The 21447-nt window shown below is 48.4% G+C and overlaps 1 protein-coding gene across 2 annotated transcripts in view; it reads right to left on the bottom strand.

Moving 5' to 3' along the window:
* The window catches only part of RYR2 (ryanodine receptor 2), a 544399-nt gene that overhangs the window by 163188 nt on the left and 359764 nt on the right, over window positions 1-21447 (bottom strand). For both annotated transcript variants that reach the window (XM_053667877.1, XM_053667878.1), the window contains exons 33-40: window positions 20688-20847; window positions 20231-20317; window positions 17032-17258; window positions 13496-14276; window positions 10404-10604; window positions 3506-3611; window positions 2116-2259; window positions 152-425 (exon numbers count right to left, since the gene is read on the bottom strand). In XM_053667877.1, the coding sequence (XP_053523852.1) occupies window positions 152-425; window positions 2116-2259; window positions 3506-3611; window positions 10404-10604; window positions 13496-14276; window positions 17032-17258; window positions 20231-20317; window positions 20688-20847 (1980 nt within the window). The remainder of the gene's footprint in view (window positions 1-151; window positions 426-2115; window positions 2260-3505; window positions 3612-10403; window positions 10605-13495; window positions 14277-17031; window positions 17259-20230; window positions 20318-20687; window positions 20848-21447) is intronic.

Below are 21447 nucleotides of genomic sequence, written 5' to 3'. Positions count from 1 at the left end.
TTAGGACAATCTCTAGAAAACAACGATCTTACTTAGTGAACATAAAGTCTACACACTGTACTTTTATTAATGCACCCACTGTTCTAGTGCTGAGATGAACAACTAGGAAGAAAAGATGGAGGAGACAAAAGGTTGTAGGGACTGAATTTACCCTAGTCCCCGAATCATAAGCTTCTCCTCTTCTCTGCCCATCCTCACGCTCAGCAGCGAGCGGATCTGCCCGAGCGAGGCCAGCAGGTTGATGGTGTCCTCCACGGACACGGCGCTGATCGTGTAGGTCTTGGGCAGAGCCCGCGCCAGCCCGCCGATGCCATCATACTGCCGATGCAGCAGCACAAACATAGCCCGCACCAGCTCGGGGTCCTCGATGACGGACTCCTGAGCCCACCGGACCATGGTCTCCGAGATCAGCTGCTGCAGGGTGGCTGCAGCGTCACGACCGACAGTTTTCAAAAAGGAAAATAACAAGAGAAGACAAATGAGCTGGGCGTTTCAACTGCCTATCTCCCAGTCCCAACCGTATAGATACGGTCCCAACCGTATCTATATTTGTACTAGAATGAATAGAAATATTATGAGGAAAACAAACTTTATTTAAATATTTATAAATAGTGGTATATATCAATAAAGTTATAGTGATGAGAGAATAAAATTACACAAACTAGTCTTATAGCTAAAGAGTTTTAGTTTTTTCAAAATTGCAGCTATTTTTTCAAAACTACTGTTGGCAATCCATACAATGACCAATGTCAACGATCCTATTTTACTTTTATTTCCTTCGTTCCATTCTCTTTCTCCCAGAAGATCTGACACCACATGTCCTTCTAAAGGTCAGTCATGAGCATTCAAGGAGCTGTTTACCCAACTGTCTCCTCACTGGAGTCATCTGCAATGGTGACCTCATGTAATTATATGTACACTTAAATCTGGGTCCTCGACAGTCACTTAAAACATCGTCAAAAGGATGTCATTGTGAAACTGTATTAAAGTGAAGTAATTTCATACACAGAAGATTACTTGCTATGTAATGTGTAACACAGTGCACTTCAAAACAAAAGAACTTCCTTCCGCACCTGGCACAATGGATGCTACCCCCAAAGTCAGTGGGTTAATATGGCCAGTTCACGCGTGGTGGCATGCTCAATTCCTAACATCAGCAACACACTGGCTCATGTTCAAAACAGAAAGCAGTTTAACCTGCTGTAACCCAGTCAAAAAAACAGATTTAAGGAAAAACAAAAACTACCAATTTCAACCACTTAACAAACTGCAGATAAAATACCAATATACTTCCATGTTCCTCAAAACCATGCCATCATTTTCACAGCTCAAAATCATGAACTTGATAATAAAAAAGGGATTATAAGAAATGCTAAACTCTGATTTTGAAGAAAACCTGACTCAATTTGCTGTTGACACTACAGAACAAATTTAACGGTAATTGTATAAATTAAAAAAAGTTTCCCTGCTCAGTTAGTGAAAACGGTCCTGCAAATTCATGAGTTTACTTTCTTTCAGCGTAGCACATGAAACAGGAGTCTCGGGGGGGAGGTAAGCCGAGGTCTCACAGACGCCACCCCCACCTGCCCGCCTGCGCAGGAACACATGGCAGAGACTCGAAATCCCTGTGCTGCCTTGGTCCCCAGTGTCAGCTGCAACTCTCCAGTTACGCAGACCGTGCACAAGCCAGAAATGCGTAAAGCGCATCAATATCTCAGAACCAGAGTGCACTACGGACAGTATCTGTTTATGCTTTAATAAAAGGTTTGATTTCATGTGAGAATACTTGAAAATCAACTGCAGAGTATTTAGACATGAAGACGGCATTATTACCCCCTTTGGCTTTCTCCCAATAGCCTCCGATCCAATCCCTAACGCCCTAGTGTGGGGCGCCCCCCACCCTCGCAAAGCCGCCTCCTCCCCAGTTCCTACGAACATCGAATATCGCGGACAGTGCCGCACACTCCTGGCACCACTGACGCCTGCTCAGAAACCCAATTCTTGGACGCTGCAATCTCAGTTTCTCACTGGCTCATCTAGAGCAATATTAGTAGTTCAACGGTGAGGAGGCGCCAGCGGCTGAGTGCCCAGGAAGTGCCCCTTCTTACTGCTTACAGGACTTGCTGGGGTCGCTTGCCACTGGCTTTTCTGCTTGCCTCTTCTTCAGGTACGTCACCTTCTCCACCAGGGACAGCAGGCGGCCTCTGATTGTTAAGTTGCCATTGCTATCCGGAGAGCCGTCTTCATCCAGCTCAATTCCTAGTAGGAGAGAAAAACATACTGAAAAAGTACACGCAGAAGGAGCGCTTCTCGGGCTGTGCCACCTCTCCCATTCACAGTGCAAAGCAACGCCCTGTCTGAGACCTTTGGAGGACAGCGAGCAAGCCGCTCACAGGCGCCCCCAGTGAGAGCGGGCCACACGCCGGTCGGGCCTGCTCCCTCCTCTGTCCCCGTTCCTGCGGGCTGGTGGGCACAGGCAGCCAGCCCGAAATACACACTGAACAGAGGACAGAAACCCTGTCTCGGGAGACAAAGTCCATTCTCCTCCTTGCGCCAACTGGGGCCACCGTCTCTGACCTCAGGCGCCATCTGCCTACTCCTGCAGCTCTGCCTCCATAAATGTCGGTGGCATGTGAGGAGTTGAGGCGCTGGGAGAACAGGCAGACTTGGGTGCCCTGGATCGGGGATGGCTGAAGCAACAGTTCTGCCATTTCGCAGTGTCCCCTATCCACACTCTACATGGTATGACGTCATGGCAGTCATCAGTGGCTCTTCATTCATAAGCTGAATTAATACGGAGGCAGTGCTTTCATTCTCTGAATGAAAAGAAAAATACTGCTGCTGCTGTATGTATCAGTTAAGAAGTGGTCAGTTCATTTTTCCCACTGGAACACAGATGCTATCCGCACCTCCGCACACAGAGAGAAGGAACACACATCCAGGACACCTAATCAACCCTATTTTTAAAGTTCTCCAAATAAAAGGGGGAAGAATCCCCTTAATAGATTTGGGCCACCAACATGTAATCTAATGCAGGATTTCCTTGGGCATTAAGTAAGTTCATGAGACACATGCTGTCTCATGACACAGCATGTCTCAGGACTCGGCCAGACCTGAAGAAAGGCCCCACAGTCTGTTTCCATACAACTGCTCATGGACGAACTTCTTCAGGTGCAACCAACCTCACAGTCAGCGGTCTGCCCAAAGCACCTGGTAACAATTTCTCACCAGCAACACCCCCAAGCCCTGGCCCTGAGAGAGGGGGGAAAGATGAAGAGGGGGGTACGGAGAAAGATTCTGTCATCCCTGCTCCGTCTGAGAGCCTGTCTGTTCTCTCCACCCTTCCTGACTTCCCACCGGGGGTCAGGGAGCCCTCTCACTGTGGTGAGTATGTCAGGCGACCCCTGACAGACACCGAGCCTGTCCGTGGACCTGTTCTGTCCAGGTTTACTTTTGCACCAGTGTGTGTGCACTGAGCGTGAGCTGTGCGTCACAGAGGCCTCACCGCAATGAGCCATGAGGTCTTCGTGAAAGTCCAGGAGCTGGTCTCGGATTTCCGTGGGACACGGACATTCGTTTTTGTCATCCTTGAAGTTGAGAAGCATGTTGATCTGAAAGTTTAGAACCAAGGAGAAGAAGGACATGTATGAGAGAAAAGTGGACTCAGGAGCAACACAGCAAAAACTGTGAAAACCAAAGACATTCAAAACCTGTTTTGGCGTATTTGTAAATTGTTGCCCAACCTATGGAAAACTGTTATCCATCAGATCAAAAAAAGTCACAAAATAAATCAAATCACTCAGAGCTGAACGTGCTGCAAAACAGTCACATCATTTGCTTCTTCTTGTCACTCCACAATGTCTTAAACCCTTGCACACTGAGAGTTCTTACACCAACTAATAACTAAATGTTATTTAAAGTATTTTATTTGGGTTCACCTAGATTTCCAATTCTTTACCTAACTTCTACACTTTATTGAACATTTACAAAAACTTTTTTTGAAAAAGATACAATAGTAAAGAAGAAAAAATCTAAACATAATAAAAATAATACAACGGATAACTATGCACTTGTTCATAATTCAATTAAACTGCAAGACACTTTCTTCCATTTTTTAAAAGTTTAGAGACAATATTAAATTTATGGATGAAAAACAAAGGTCTGTGATAGCCTGTAATTTTCCTTTAAGAAACAATTGTTGGTTTCCTTTTTAGAATTTTTAATGTGAGATTTCGAAACCTTGTACTCTGAGATAACTGTAGATTCTGATGGTATCGTAGAAAACAATACATGTACCATCTGCCTGGTGCGCCCCACCGGCACCACCTTGCGAAACAGTAACACAGTGTCACAACCGGGGCATCTCAGTGATACAGAAGAAACACAGAACAAGTCCACCCCTCCAGGGTCCCTCCTGCTGCCCTGTCACAGCCACTCCCACATCCCTCCTGCCCTCTCCTTGCCCGACTCCCATCAACCACACTCTGCCCTCCATTTCTATTTCACTGCCCTGTCAAGAGTGTTACAAAAAGGGAACCATGCCACCCCCAGATATCTTCGGGGTCCACAGTGATGTCTCATTCCTGATATTGGTCGTTTGTGTTTTCTCTCTTTTTTCCTTTGTCAGTCTCTTTAGAGGTTTGTTGATTTTTCATAACATTTTTAATAACCAGCTTTGGGATACACTAATTTTTTTCAAGCGTCCAGTTTTGAGTTTCGTTGATTTCTGCTCTTTATCTCTTACTGCCTTCCTTATGGTTGCTTCGGGTTTATTTTGCTCTCCTTATAAATTCCTGTGATGGCAGCCTCAGTTTTATACATTTGAGCATTTTTCTCTTTTTAAATGTATTTCCCTCTCAGCACAGCTTTAGTCACTTCCACAAATTTTGTTATGTGATATTTTATTTTTCTTCTACTTCACTGTAGTTTTAAATTTCCCCCTTGAACCATGAAAATTGTAGAAATATGTTCTCTAGTTAACAAGTTTTTGAAGATTGTTCCTGTTATCTCTCTGTTACTAATTTCTAATTTGATTTTGTAATAGGGTATAGCCACCCCCCCCAAAGAGGGATTTGTAATGGTGTCCACAACTCCAGGTCTCCAGGAAATATAAAAGTATAAGCTTTCCCCAAACCCACAAGTCTGCACTGGGAGATGGGACACATGAAGCAGAGCCATTCAGAGTTATTTTGCATATCAAAAGTGGGCCAGCTTCATACCTGATATGCAAAAATGGCTATCTTACATATCTATAGCAGCTGGCTAGCTGCAGGAATAGGTTAAGTACCTAAGGCTATGCTTAGAGCCAGGGAGACGGGAGTGACTTCAACCCATGCTGTAACAGGGAGGCACCTGCACCAAGAGCTTGGAGATGGCTCGCTCCATGCCACGGGGCCACGCCTGCCCAGACTTACTACAGCAGCCCAGAAAGGTTGAAAACAATACAGGAATGCTGGCAGGTGTAACCAATTGTGGGAGGAGCCAGAAATGAGACAGCAGAGGCAGATTTGCACTGGGATTTAAACCGAGGGCAGCAGCCATATGGGTTGGAACCATGCAGTTTTGGGGGTGGAGAGGGGGCTCTTTTAACCACTCAGCTTAGGAAGCAGGAAAGCCAGATGGAGCAACCATGCAGAGCTCTCTCTTAGCAGTTTGGAAAAATGCAGGAAAGACACTGCAGGAAGGAAAGGGGTGAAAAGGACTCTTGCTGGTGGGCCATGAGAAGGTGCCACGTGGGTTTGGATTAAGAACTGGAGATCCCGGCGACACAGCTAATGGTGCTGGGAACCGAGGGAGGCCTGCCTGCTGAGTCCAGATTACTGGGAAGAACCAGAAATTAGCCAAGCCACAGACTTCTATTTCTTTTCCCTCAGATACAGTACTCCTGGACTGGGCAAAGGGAGTAAGGAAGGACTGTGTGTGTTTGTGGATGTTTTAAGGGACTTTGGGGCTTTAATGAAGACATTAAGTCATTACTCTAAGTCTGTATAACTTTAGAATAACTAGTTCCTTTCCTTTTCACCAAACTTTGGCACTGAGAGCTACAGTTCCAATTCCCTGGCACAAAGAATCCATAGTGACACAAAGACCCCACAGCCCCTGTGTCCATTCTGTAACAATGTCACTGTAGAAGAAAAAACATTCTGCATGAAAAAGATCCAATTATTTTTCATTTGTTGAGGTCATTTTATAGCCTTAGATACACAGGCTACAAAGGTCCATCTTTGTGGGTGTTTCAGGGGTGATCAGAAAAAAATGTGTATTCTGTTGTTGGATAGAGTATTCCACAATATCCAGAAATCCTGTCAGCTGATGATAGTGCTGCACTCTGCATGTTTTCGCTTATTGCTGTCTGGCTTTATCAATTATTGTGAGAGCTGTTGAAGTCTCCAACTGTGTATTTGTCTCTTCCTTCAGTTCTGTGCTGCCCTCACATACTGTGCAGCTCTGTTCTTAGTGCATACACCGTCCAGATTTATCAATTATCGTGAGAGAGAGGTGGTGCAGTCTCCAACTGTGTTTGTCTGTCTCTCCCTTCGGTTCTGTGCTGACCTCACACATTGTGCAGCTCTGTTGTTTGGTGCATATACTTTATCAGTACATAATGTTATGTCTAACTCTGGTCATTTTCTTTGCTCTGCTATAGGTAATTTTACTTTCTTTTGACTAATTTTTCATGCTATTATCTTTCCTCATCCTTTTACTTTCAACCTACCTACATCATTGTATTTGAAGTGAGTTTCTTGTAGACAACATAAAGTTAGGTGAAGCTTATAAAATCCACTCTGCCAATCTCTTTTCATTGGTATACTAGATTATTTATATTCATGAATTTACTAGTATCTTATACCTGAGGTCTGCTACTTTACCTCTTTAATGTGTGTTCTAATTTATTTTTTCCCAATTTCCTGTGGGTTCCGTGACAAATTTTAGGCTCCCATTTTGAATTATCCATGGCATTTTTTCACGTGTTTCTTTGTAAAACTGTTTTAGCAATGGCTCTGGATATCACGTTATATACACATAATTTATCAGAGTCTCTGGTGTCAACATTTCACCAGTTTGGTGAAGTGTAGAAACGTATCTCCTTTCTGTTCCCTATTTCCCTTCATCTGAAATATAATTGACTGAAATATTCCCTAAATAACTGGCCCCTGAATGGCATGGGGGTCAGGGATGCCAACCCCCTGTGCAGTTGAAAACCCATGTATAACTTAAGTCCGCCCTCCACACACGTGGGCTCCCCACTGTGGACTGAAAGCACAGGAAACCACAGGACAACATGGATTTGAACTGCACAGGTGCACGTACACACAGATGTTTGTTTACAGAACTCAGCGAAGGAAAGTGTATTATATTTACCCGTATCTTTACCCGTTGTTCTTTTCCTCCTTCCTGACTGTCCAAATTGTATGCTCTTGTCAGATTCATTCTGTTTCAAGAACACCCTTTTAGACATTCTTTCAGGGTGGGTCTGGTGCAGTCAAATCCTCAGAGTGCTCATCCATCTGAGGAGGTCTGGATTCCCCCTTAATAAAGGGGATTTCTCTGAACACAGAAGTCTGGGTTGACAGGGGTTTTTTCTTTTTTCTTTCAGCTCTTGAAAAATATACCACTTCCTTCTGGCCTCCATGTTTTTTAAGCAGAAATACAATTGCTCAAATTGCTTTTCCCCTAAAGGTGTCATTTTGATAGAGGACTCAAGAGTTGGAAAATTTTAGTGACTAGTTGACAAGCCCAGTAGGTAATGCACAGGTTAAAGCTATTGTTTCAGGAACTGCAGGTAACACTTACCTTTCCCTCCTGGGACAAAGCTGGTGACATCTGAGCCACTGTGTTCCAGAGAGAGACAGATGACTGCCCACCTGGCCCAGGGACAGCTAACCACTCAGGGTGAGGATGCCGTAGTTTTTTGTAATCTAATTTTCCTTGAATTTCAAAACTCCTCACCACACTTTGTTCTCTGTTATAAAACAGCTGGCTTGTAAGAAAATGCTTACAAGCATTAAGGTACACAACATGCTTACACAACATTAAGGTACAAATCTGTGTCTTCTCAGATCACCAGCCCTCTGAACAAAGAGCCCATGAAGATTCAGTCCCCATCTCTGCTTACTGGGCCTGGTATGGGACAGGCAGCATGAACAACAGCTTTTCCGGTTTCGATTTCTTTCTCACTACTTTCAAGATTATTTTATTTGTCTTTAGTTTTTAGAAGTTTCACTCTGGTACGCCTTGGTTTAGATTTCTTTGGGTATCCTGTTTGGAGTTTACTCAGCTTCTTGGATCTCTTTCTTTATATATTTTGTCAAATTTGGAAAGTTTTCAACCATTAGTTTTTCAAACATTTTTTCAGTTCAGCGTTTTCTCCTAACCCTTGGACTTTAGATGGTTTTGTTGCATTTGCACTGGTCCCCAAGGCTCTTTCTGACCTTGCCCGGGCTGCTCTCTTCTGTTCCAGCTGGGTAATTTCTAACGTTCTCTTCAGCTGAGTGATTCTTTCCTCTGCCCCGCTTTTGCTGTGAGGTCCATCTATACAGGTTTTTAAAGCTCTGATTATTTTCCTTTCTAAACTTTCCATTTGGTTCCTTACATTTTCTATTTATTTGCCGAGACTTACTTTCCTCCATTTTGAAGCACTTTATGATGGTTGCTTTAAATGCTTGGTGAGATAATTTTAACAACCTGGTTATCTCGGAGCTGGTGTCTATTATAGTTTTTATTCAAATCTTTTCTGGTTCTTGGTATGAGAGATGTTTGTATCGAAGCCTGGACATTTGGTTATTGTTACGGGACTTCGGGTCTTACGTAAACGTCATGCTTTACCTGAGTCTATCGAGCACGGGAGTAGCTTTGGGTGCCTCACCACTGCCTGGTGGGAGTGCACGTCCATCTCCCCGCTCGGCCTGCCTGGACCTGTGAAGAGTGGGGAGGCTGGGCGAGCCAGTGCCCCACTCACCTGTACGTGCACAGGCCTGGCTGGTGCCTCTCCCTCCCTGGCCTCTGCTCACACTGTGGGGGCCTCGGGGTGAAATCTCAGCTCCCAGCTGAAGCACCTTGTCACAGCTGATGAGATGGGACGGCTGGCTCCTCACTCACCACTGCTGCTTGGGTGGGGGTCAGGCTCCAGTGTTTGCTGTGGAGTTTGGCTGGATCATGTGGTTACCTAATACCTAAAAGTTTTCTGTCTTACTTGAAAGAGTTTTCCTGGTCTGGCCCGACATAGAAGGCTTTCATAGGGCTTTCTTTGTCTATGGCTGTGGGCATTCTGGCATTCAGGACATGCTGGGTAGCTGGCTTCTTCAACTCCAAGTGTGGGACAGGAGCTTATCACCAGGTTGCTCCTTGAGTTCTGAGTTCTGCAGCCAGTACCCGCCTTTCTCTCTGTCATTCAGAGTCCCTGTGTGTTCTCTGCAATTCCCAGGATGACAGCTGCACTGTGCAGGCAGAGCAGGGGACGACAGACCCACCCCACCTTTTCAGAGGCAGAAGCCCCCCAGCGACGGTTCAGTAAATGGAGCGTACTCAGGGGCAGCTGGACGTGTCTTCTGCTCAGTAACTGATGTTTATAGCAATAAACCATGTTCTTTGTCTATTCCCCCAAAGAAATTACATTCTTCTGAGAAATAGTAAATTCTGCGGTAAGTCCCTAAACACCTTCATCTTGACTCTGGAGGGAAATGGCAGAAGTAAGATACCAAAGACGATATCTAACTTCTCACACTGTGATTGCCCTCCTGAGGATAATTCCAGAAAACTCACGTCCCCAGACGCACTCACTCTTTGGTGCCGGCACACACCTGTGCTTCTGCCGCACCCCGGGGAGACCTGGGCTTGGAGCTAAATGAGAGGAAAAACCATGACAGGACCGATCATCCAGTAAGAGTGGAGGCAGTGACGTTTGGTTCTTCTAGGGACAGACTGAGTAGGAAGTGTCTTCTTTGTGAATTACATAAATGTCTGACCACTATGCTGCACACCTGACACTAACATAAAATAATACCGAATGCCAACTGTCAATGAAAAGCAAGAAAATAAATAAGAATTTAGAATATGAAAGCGCCCTAGCAGTCCAGGGCCCCGTCAGTGGGTAGGCCTGGGTCCGCCGTGACTACCGCCTGTGGCTGCGGAGTGTCCCGGTTTGCGGGATGTCAGAATATAGCACAGGGCCTCCTCCAGGAGGCCATCAGACACCTCACCGCTTTCAGTAAGTCTCTTACTTGTTTAAACTCACCAAGTGGATTGACTGGTGAACCTGCGAATACTGACTACACTGCCTTGGCTGGTTTAAAGAGAACAGGGAAAAATACCCTTGTGACTTACAATATAATTCTGCAGCACGTGACTCCTGAATGAGATGACACCCTGAGTAAAAAGGAGGGACTTTCCACTCATTCTCGTACCTGTTCTTGAGGCGGGGACCTGAACTCCTTTGTCTTCCTGGCTGTGAGCGCAGCCGACATGTTCAAGGCCTGCATGACCTCATTGTAGCGGAAGCGCTGGTTGTCTTGCAGCTTGGCAACAAAGTCATCTGAAAAGGCCACTATGGCTTCTATCTGGTGTCGGACCTGGCAGTCACAGAGGTACTGAAGGAGCAGACACATCTAAGAAGACAATTGAAAAGACGCCAAATCTGAATCTTGAAACAGTTCATGGACATAAAGTCGAAATCAGGGCAGAAATGCCTGGCTGCCAACCCTGCTCCTCTGTGAACAGCACCCTGAGTTTGTGCAGCAGGTCCCAGGGACAAGACAGAATTTGCCGAAGCCAAAATGGCAGAGGCCTGTCCCTTTGGTGGATACTCCCTGTCCTGGCCCCCTGCAGGCACCGGTGCAACGGCCAATGAGGCATGTAAGAAGTGTCCCCAGGGTCTCCTGTGACAGAACTTCCATCATAGTAACGGATTGGAACAGTCTCCTGTCAAAGTGAGAGTTCCTGGGCCATGATGTGCTCCCCGGAGGGAGAGGAGATAGCCCCTCAGGATGGAGACCACAGACTAAAGGTCACAGGGGAACACTAAGTTCTGGGTTTCAAATGGTACCACTGAGTTCCAGCAGTTCCAGAACCGTTTATCTCCAGACTTTGCATGTAAGTTAACTAAGTGGTTTTATCACATAGTCACTAAATGACCGAATATTCTCTACAGGAAGCCAAAAGGGTTTTTCACTGTACAGTAAGTCTTTACAAACATGCCTATCCAGAGACGCTATGCCCAAGTTTAGGAAAACATTTAAATGCAGTGATACCAATTGTGATTCAATAGAGAACCCTGGGCATCCACAAGAGAGCCATTTCTGTCAGTGGTGGCTCTAAAGTAGCCCCGGTGTCCACCCCCTATCATTTGCCCTACCCTAGCATGAGCGCACCCCTCGGTCTAGGCCCACGTGATGGCCTCCTGGCCCAGTCTGCCCCGACTGGCCTCTCTCCCTTACACCCGTTTTACTCACAGCAGCTGCACTATGATTTCAGGATAAAATTTTCTTGCTAAAACTGTTCATTGGTTTTAATCATACTTAGGCTACAACTCATAATCTGTCATACGGCTGGTGGGAGCCGACAGCTCCCATCTGTGTGGCCTGCCCTCGGCCTGCCTCACCCCCTCTCCAGGGCGCACTAGCTGCAGCCGCATGGCCGCTTCCTGCTTCAGAGCCTGTGGAGCTGTGGATCCTGCAGGCAGGGTCCCAGAATCCTCCTGCTCCTTGCCCACCTGTCCACACACACTCATTGGTCTGACCTCGGGTAGGAGCTCCGAAGCCTTTCTCACTGCCTTCTAGTACTCCGTTCTACTACGCTAGTCGTCCACTCTGTGCCTTCAGGTCCAACGCCTTCAGGTCAGTGGTGAGGCATTTGGAAAGAAGTGCATCAGCAAGTGCACATTTCCCCCAGGGACCGAGCTGCTGGAAGGCAGGGCGCCCCCTGCCACCCCCAGCACGAGCGCCTGGCTCAGAGAAACACCTGCCAGCGCAACGGAAGGGAAAGCAGTGTGCCAATGATGCACGCAGCCAGGTAGCCCCAACAGACCTAAAAGGCTGAAGAAAGGTCCTCAGACATCATGAGCACAAAAACAGGCCATCCTGCGGTTCCTCCTCAGGAACACATGCAGAAAGCGACGTCTGGCTGTGGGACGTGTGCCCTGAGGTTGGCGAGAGTGTGGGCAGGGTAGGAGTGGTTATTAAACCCCTGGATTTCAGGCATTCCAGCAAACACGTGTGATGCAGAAACAGAAGGAAAGACCCAGGGAATGGCAAAGGGCCCGGAGGGAGAAGAAGAGCTGACAGACAGAAGCCTGTGCCCGTGGCTTTCAGGCACGTACACTGACATACACACAACTGTACACCCATATACACCTATCTCTACAACACACACACCTATATGCACACTACACACAAATATGCATATTTATACCCACATACTCTACACACAGAAATGTGCATACAGACACAACTATACATACACACAAATGGACATGCACAAATATACGTATGCATACATACACACAACTACACATACATGCAAATACATACGAGGGGAACTTGGGCCAGCGAGGGCCCCCGGGGCCACCACAGATGGAAATAAGGAGTTTTCCCAGCCACAATCTTGTTGCGCTGGTGGGAAAAGGGTGGCGATTCCCTGTAGTGGAGAATGGCCCCTGCCTCTCTCCAACACAGCTTTTACTGGGGTTGGGACATGCGGGGGGATGCAGCACATGTGCATAGCTTATCAATCAACATCCAACAGGCTATAGTTATAAAAAAACTAACACTACCTATAGATAACAATTAAAGAAACACAGAAATCTTTTCGGGCTGGGGTCTGTGAGACATGCAGGCACCAGACGGCTGTAAAGGCCGATGTCATGAAGTAGGTAGGGGGTTTCACTCTTTATGCCCTGAATTCAAGCGTCTGGGTTATACTGACAGGGCTTATAGCTGAGCGGAGTTGGCCTCAGAGGACAAAAACGTACATTTTGGGCCTGATTCCTGTGGGACCCTCAGTGTCAGAATCGAGTCATGGCTGCCACCTACATTATGACCTGGTTTTCCAGGGAGACTTATCAGTCCTTTTCAGAGCTTGCTCTCACAGGGCTACAGTCTCCAAAACCACACCAAGCTGTCCCCAACATATACACACAACTCTACACATGGGTGCACATATGGACATATAAACACATCCATGCACACACACATTGACAGGCCCAACTTTCAGACATGTATAGCAGACAGATGTGTACTTTGCCAAAGAACCACCTTGATAAAAATACTAAGTTTATCTTTTATTAACTACTGTCAATTGACTCAATTGGAAAATCCATTAAACCCATTCCAAATATAGGAAAATTAGATTTATGGGTCCCAAAACATAACGGGGCGTCAGTTTTCCAAACAGCCCCACTATACAGGAATGCGCACGCGCGAGTCTCAGTGCCTGGGCCTCCCGCAATCCTGAGCTCCCACCCTCCTTCCCTGGCTCAGCTACAGTCCTCTCCCCTGCTCACCTGCAGCTTCACGGGCTCAGGAAGCTTCATCTGCAGCAGCCCCTCAGCTGCATCCCCACGTGCACCCTCGGGCCTGGAGTCATCGGTGTGGGGCTCCAAGGGCGGCGCCTGCTGCTGCTCCTCTGAGGCAGCCTCTGTGAACACCCGGGGCTCAATCAGCTGCAGGATGTGCTTCAGGTCCTCGCCTTGGAAGACACCCATGGTGAGCAGCGTGTAGAAGAGCTTGATGAGAGGCACGAAGAGGAACTCGGTGGTGCCCCCTACAGGGTCCCGCGCCCGCAGTCCACCCTCCCGCACAGCCTCAGTCAGCATCTGCATGGTCTTGGCCTTCAGCGTGTCCAGGGGGAACTCGGGGCTGTCCTGGTAGCAGTCGTGGTTGAGGCTCACAAAGCTGGGTGAGGAGAAGCGCATGCGTGGCCGCAGCGAGGTACTGAGGCCGATGCCAGGCAGCCCATGCTCCTTGTGCTCGTCCGGAAAGAGCGTGATGCTCTTGGTCTCGTCTGTCATGGGCACGATGAACTCATTGTTCATCATGAGCCGGGCGGTGGCGTAGGCGCTCAGGTGGATGTCTATGAGCAGGTCATAGTAGCCGGTGCGCAGCAGGCCGGGCATGTACTTGCTCTGGATGGCGTAGAGCAGCTGCGCCTCGTCCACGTGGCTGCAGAGCGCATGCGCCACGCGGTGGTTGCCCAGGGCGCACACGGCCGAGTAGAGCCGCAGGGTGTGCGAGTGGAAGCGCAACAGCTCCTCCTGCTCCGTCAGCTCCAGGATGTCCACGGACCTGGGGGAGGGGCACCCTAAGTCACAGGAGAGACAGGAGCTCGCGCCTGCACACGCTCTCTCCTGCCCCCTGCCCTTTCCTGGGGCATGGGACAGGCAGCATAGATTGTTTAAAGATCAGTTCTAGATGTTTTACAAGAGTCCTTCCACACAGAATTTTATGCTGAAAATTTCCACTCACTCGTGCTTGCACCCTCTTCTTCATCCATGCTCCCAAGGTTTGGGGCACCTCTCAGATACCTGGGTCTCAGTCTGACTCTGGGGACCCCTCCTTTCAGAACGTGAGAACTCCTTGAAAAATCCCGAGTCTCATTTCCAACTGGCTGTCTGGTTCCCAGAAGCCAGAAAACTCTGCCTTACATTCAGGAGTCTGTGCCCTTTTCTCTAACCTGAGCGCCATCCACTAACCAGTCATAGCAGGTAACCGGGCTGATTCCCGGACATGACCTCACTTCCAGCTGATCTCCCTCACAGAACACAGGGCCCCTGCCTCCACCAGGGTGCGTGGCTCACGGCTCAGGAAACACAGACCACAGAGAGGCTTCCCACTCAGGAAGGTTTCTGCTGGGAAACCGAGTTTACACAGGCTCCTACTCTAGGTCATTTTGCTTTGCCACAAACCATGCCTTTTCAACACATAAAACCTCAAAAATAGGCCAGAAGATACCTAAAGTCTTTCCTTATAGAATAGAGGCTATTTTAAGAGTACATGATTGCCTTAGATAAGCGGCTACTCCTCTGGAAAGGGTCCCTTGGTGAGGCTATCACGTAAGTTCATCAGAATAGGGCTGTTACACATTTGTGCAGTAACATTAACATATTTCCAGAACCCCACCCAGGACATAGCAGGGACCAAGGCGTCATGAACTGTTGTTCAGCTTTGTCACATCCCCGCTACTCCATCGTCCTGCCCACGCCTAGCCACTGGATGAGGTCTTTCATGGCACAGGCATTACATGACAAGCCCCCGAGGCTCCATGGTGCAGTCTGTACGGATGCCACCTCGCACCTCTCAGAATCGGAAGTACCCTGCACTACAGTCTCAAAGCAAACGATTACGCACCACACAACCTTGGGCCCCCACTGCCGGCACCCGATCCTTGGGAAGGTATAACTGAGTGGCCCCTCCCTCAAAGTGTGGTGGATGGCGACCCCAGGTCTGGGCTGGGCTTCAACCCCCTGGGAAGATGATCCCCTGCCTTGCGGCCAGAAGGAAGGTCAAATGCACAAACATGCACTGCAGCCCCACCGACCACCTGCACTCCAGGTGCACACTAAAGAACACAGTGCACACGGTGGGGTGGAACTGCAGACAATCGCACTTGAACAAGGAAAAAGAAGAACGCAGTGCACCCCTCACACCATGTCAGAAACACGGACAGACTTCACCCTCCACCGCTGCTGTCACCCCAACCCACCCCCACCCACCACTCACGCAGTGAGTCCCTTCCAACACCTCTCCCCCTTCCAGACCGCTCTCCTACGGGAGGGGCCAGGTCTGCGGCTTTCCCCTCTGTATCCAGGGCCAGGAATGCCGTGGGCACTAGTGCAGGTTTGTGCAATGAAGGAGAAGGTTCTGAAGGGTCTGTAGTCTACATCTCATAACTTCACACTCACATCAGGGCGAGCCAAGGCACACACCTCAACTGATTTAGCTTGTCTTCCCTCGTAGTAATCTCTTTACTAGTTAACATAAAACATGTAAATGTAATGTTTTAAGGTTTGCCTCTTTCACAGACTGTATTGGTACTGTGCTCTTGTTATTGCCGAATAACGCTGTACAGAGAGGCCGCCCCCTATTTACCACCTCATTGCTGGACATCGGGGAGAGCCCCACTTTTTGGCTCCTATGAACATTGATGTACAGCCTTTTGAGGCCATTATTTTCATTTCTCTTGGGTGTGTGCTTACTAGCAGTGGAATTGACAGGTCATATGGCAAGTCTGTATTTAATTTTCTGAGGAACTTACAAGCTGTTTTCCAAGGCACATGCTAAATTTTAAAGCTATTCAAATTTCTTTGAAGTGCCAAGCATGTCTAATTATATAAAACTGGGCCTATCTCCTGCAACCGTTCTAGGGTTAAAGACGTCAAACACAAGTGTTCATCTTTGCATTTTTCATGCGATGTTTCCACTCTGTGACCACACTTTTTGATGATATTTTGGGAGGCCAATTTTGCTCCAAAACTTAGAAACAGCTCCTTCTCGATCCTGAGGCTGCCGAAACAAAGACCTCACAACTTCAGAGGCCACAAAATGGAAAAACTGACGAGCATGGAGCCACCTGTGCGTGCGGACCACACTCCGTGCTGCCAGTCACCCCCTGGAGTGCAGGTCCGCTGTTTCCAAGGCTTTCAGCATCTTTCTGGCTTTCTTTCGTGCCTGTCACTTACTGTGAGTTTTTCGTGCCTGTCCAACGGAGGGTTAAACTGATTCCTGTGACCCTGTCTCTAACCCCTTGCAACTTTTTGACACCAAGTCACTCATAAGGTCGGGAGCCAGGCCGCAGGGGCACCTGCCTGAGATTTCACTTGCTGTCGCCGTAAGAAAAGCAAGAGAGTGGGAAGAAATAGCGCCCCACCTCCCCACCTCCCCACCTCCCCAACGGCAGCATAATCGTTTTGTCTCAGGATCTGAACTTGTCATATGTAAAACAACGTCTCCATTGGACACGAGAAATGAGATACTTTCAAATCTCCGTCTGCGCCCCAGTGCCACCCCGGAGCCCCTGGAACGGTGTAGACGCAGGGCGGACCTGTTCTCCTCAGGGATGTGCAGGGACATGAACTGCAGGGGGTCCGCGCACTGCACCAGCCAGCCCTGGCGCTCGCCGACCCGGGACACGTCCACCTTCAGGAACTGGTTGGGCATCCTGCTCCACAGCACGTGGGACAGGAACTGCACGTGCAGCCGCGGGGGGCACTGGGGCACGGGGTTTCGGTGCTCGCTCTTGAAGAGGCCCGCAGAGAGAGGCATCACGTTCTAGGACAGGAAGCAGAGAAGGCCCGTTACAACACTCCCTGAGGTACCGGTGACAGGAGCCCTGAGGGACAGGTCGTAGGGGTAAGGTCTGCTACACGTCGGCCACAGTACAAGACATACCAGAAGTGGGGCTGAAGTTCTAGCAAGGAGGCACTATTAGGGGCGGACATGCCCAGCAGTTGGGGGCAGGCGGCTGCCACAGTCACACTGGCCCACAGAGAAGGCAGGTGCAGGCAAGTGTCCCCATGCCCTTCGGACTCGCTCTACCATCTGCTGGCAGTGCCAAACTTCCTGACACCGAGGTCACGCCCACCTGGCTTTCTCCCCGCCGGTCCTGTCCCCACCACCTGGTTTTGAGCCCAGGCCCTGACTCCCTGTTAGACTTGCTGGGTTTCAGTCACCGGCGGTGAGCCAGACACAGCACCCCCCCCCCCCAGGAAACTGACTCTCCCAGGGGAAGCAGAGTTGAGCAGGCATCAGCCACCATGACGCTGCCCCCCACCTTCCTCCACAGCACAGATCTGCAGCCCTAATCCCATCAGTCTGGTCTAAAGGACAGAGAGCCCTCGACTCCGCCAAGGCCTGCACATCCATGTGCGACCGTGGCACCACTCTGCCTGCCTGCGATGGGCCATGTGAAACCCATCTCATCTTCCTGCACGGGCTTCAGTCTCCCTCTCTCCTGTCAGACGGCCCATCCCTGGTTTAGGGACCAAGAACAACGCAGACAAAAGGCCCTCACACAGCTCCTGATTTCTCATTGAAGACGCAAGCACAACCGATAAGTAAATTAGCATAGTACGTCAGAACAAGGCCACAGGGTGGGAGAAGCAGAAGGCAGGGCAGTAACAAACAGGGTGGTCAGAATGGGTGTCGCTGAGCAGGCGACAGTTAAGGAAAGAACCGAAGGACAACCTGTGGATATGCAGGGAAGAAATGCCCATGTGGCGGGGGAGGAGGTGGCCAGTTCAAAGGCCCTAGGGAGGCAGCGTGCCTAGAAAGCATGAGTAAGCACTGGAGGCCAGAGTAGTGGTGTGGAGGAGGGCGGAGCAGGGGGAGGAGGAGCCAGAGAGTCCAGAGCTCAGGCCCCTCGGGGCCAGGGAGCCATCAGGAGACCTCTGAGTTGTACCGATGGGAAAGAGGGATTCTAGGGTTTCCAGCACTGGAAGGACACGATCTGATTTGCACTTGAAAGCTGCGATGGCTGCACAGACTGTTTAACGATACACAGATGGGCAAGGGTAAATTATGGAAAGAAACCCCATGAGGCAGCCACTTGAGAAACAGGCTGAGAGATGACAGTGCCAGGGAGCAGGCTGGGGGTCAGCAGGGGTCAGAAGGTGCAGGAACCGGGACACAGAATGTGAAGGGGAAAGTCAAGGATGACTCCCAGGTGTTGAGCCTAAGCAACCAGAGCTGCTATGAAATGTCAGGGGAGACCAGGTGGTCAGGTTAGGAGCGGCTAGTGATGGGCAGCAGTCCAGTCTCGGGCACATTCAATCCACTCTACCCAACCCACGCACAAGTGCAGATGATGGACAGGCCAGTGCACACGTCAGTCAGGGTTCCAAGAAACCACCACTTCTGTTAGAGGCAAAAAAAAAAATACCATCTAAACCCGCTGCCTCCTTTCTCACATTTTCAACTGAAATTCACTGTAATGTAGATTTTTGTCCATTATTTTTCAGAAATTCTTCTGGAAAGCACCCTAATGCCCTCCTGATTAACAAATGCCATAATTCCTTTAGTATGTATTGCATGGGCCTTTCTGTGGTGGCCAAACATCCACTTACAAAGGCAGAAACCAGGCTCGCATGGTTTAAAGACAAGTCCATGGTCACTGAGGCATCATGGAAACTGTCCAGTAGAGTCACCTGATGTGCACCTGGCCTCCCCATGTTCACAAGTGCCAAATTCACTTCGTTCCACTTCCTGAATGTCAAACCTGCTCTTCCGCTTGTGGCTGCATTAGCATCCCCCCCGTACACACTAAAATTATACATTAATCCTCGATTCTTCATTCTCCTTGAGTGCCTGACCTGCTGACTCCAAGTCATCAACAAATCTCAATTCAATTCACTGTCAAATTCTATTAACTTCTCCTCTAAAACACCCTCCATCCATCACCGTGCCTGCGCACATTCTCCAGCATCCACAGCACCAAGTTGCTGACACCGAGCTGCTGCTGCCTGCCCGCCCTCGTCCTGCGAGCACCAAGGCTTCTCCTCCATTAGCACCAACAAGTTCTCCCCCAACGGCTGGACTACGCCCCGTCTCCTGCTCCACATTTCCAGTGGGGGACCAACTATGGGACAGGAGCGGACTTTGCAGCACAGCGTCCAAGGCCTTTCAACATGGACTTGGTCCACTTCTAGGCACCCTCATCTCCAGCCATGCCAGAAGGCATTCTCTGTCATAGTCACACTGAATTCTTCAGCTCAGCACTTTCCAGCTTACGTTTCTCTGTTTTCTGTCACCCACCCCCCAGTCAATGTCCCCTGAGGTCTCCTATTCAACAGTTAAGAGCCAACCAAAAAGTCTCCTCTTCTTACAGCTTTTCCTGATCCACCCCATGCATCTCGGTGCACTTTCATTGATGTTCTCACAGAACCTGTGCGTGCCGGTGCCCTGCACGACCACAAGGAAGCCTGCGTCAGCTCTGTAAGCCCATCCACTAGCTCACATGTCAGTTTCGGGATTACCGAGTTCTATGTAATTTGGCATTTTTGTTCTGTATAAGCCAAGTTTTACTGGCAACTATATTTATGATGACTGAAGAGAACGAATTCCTAATAATGTTCTCCTAATGAGTGGAAATAGATCATAGAATTTTTAAACATGGCTGACTTTCTTTTCAAAAATGATTTACAAGATTAATAGCAATACTAACAAAATACTGAATTCATTTAAGTAAACGTTATTCCCTAACAGCACCTAATTCACAAAAAATACCAAGAGCGAGTCCTTCTTACCTTTATTCTTCCCAACTCAAACTGGAAGACATTGGGACTTGTAGCTTGCGCAAAAACCGCAGGAAACAATTTGGTACTTGGCTCCACCTTAAAGAAACCAATGCACTGAATGCCACTAGTAAAGGAAGGAACAGAAAGAAAACACTTTCTTCACAGCAACTAAGGAACACTTTATGAAAGGGAACCAGAGACTTGTCCTTTCTCTCACAGGGACACTGTCTTCCAATAATTATTAGAAGTCTCTCCTTTACTATACAAACGTTGATGGGGGAATATACTCTTTACTCTGCAGGGCATAAGGCACAGCTATTATTCAAACAGAAGTGAAAACACTTAATCGGCTTACTTCTGTTTTCACATTTTCCTAATTTATTTTTTGATCTGACAAAAGGCGTTTTCCCCTAACGGGTAACAACGCCTCCCTCCAGAGAAGCGGGCACCCACGGCCGACCGGTACCTGGTAGTATGTGCTCAGCTCCTTGCCGTTGGCCGTGAAGGTGAGCAGCCCGGTGGCAGCATCCACCACGCAGCCGATCTCCAGCCCGCTGTTGCTGCGGCCCTGCCCAGGGCTCGTGCTCTCGCCCGCACACACCATGTAGCAGTTGCTGCGTTTGATGCTGAATTTCAAAGAACATTTTTATCTTTGTACAACCACACGTGTAACAGAAAGCATGTGTATCTTGCAAACTAAACCTAAATTATGCTGCGCAAGCAACAAGCTCATGCTGTGATGGGAGAGGTGCACATGGGCCCGAGTCTGTGACTCTGAGCAAAACTTCACTGGCACCAGGGGGCGCTCTGAATCAGGTCTTACACGTCCCTAAGTCCACACCTAATGGAGACAGGTCAACAAGCTGGAACCAGGTAAGAACTGACCTGCACCTTCCCTCCAAAAACTCAAACCAAACTGGACCTTTTTCTGAAGTTCAAAAAAGTTTATTTAATAATCATCCAAATTTGTAATTTTTGTTCTCAAGAGTTTTTTAACCACTGTTCTGAGATGAGAAGCACTAATTTTTAAACACTCTCAGAGTCCTTAGACAAATTCTACATGAGCCATCAGTCCTTCAATGTATTTACAATTTGGTTTAAAAAGTGTCCCTTTAGGGACAGTTCCAGGTGACCTCTTATGAGAGAGAGACTTAGCTGGAATATGCACAAAATCAGTGGTACCATCCACAAACCCCACCTGAGTTTTGCCTTTGGCAAAACCTTCA

This window comes from Artibeus jamaicensis, unplaced genomic scaffold (assembly GCF_021234435.1).
Source record: "Artibeus jamaicensis isolate MK-2021 breed Jamaican fruit bat unplaced genomic scaffold, CSHL_Jam_final contig_473, whole genome shotgun sequence".
Lineage (NCBI taxonomy): Eukaryota > Metazoa > Chordata > Mammalia > Chiroptera > Phyllostomidae > Artibeus > Artibeus jamaicensis.
Note: the sequence above shows the minus strand (reverse complement) of the source record. Positions and strands in the feature narration are given on the sequence as shown.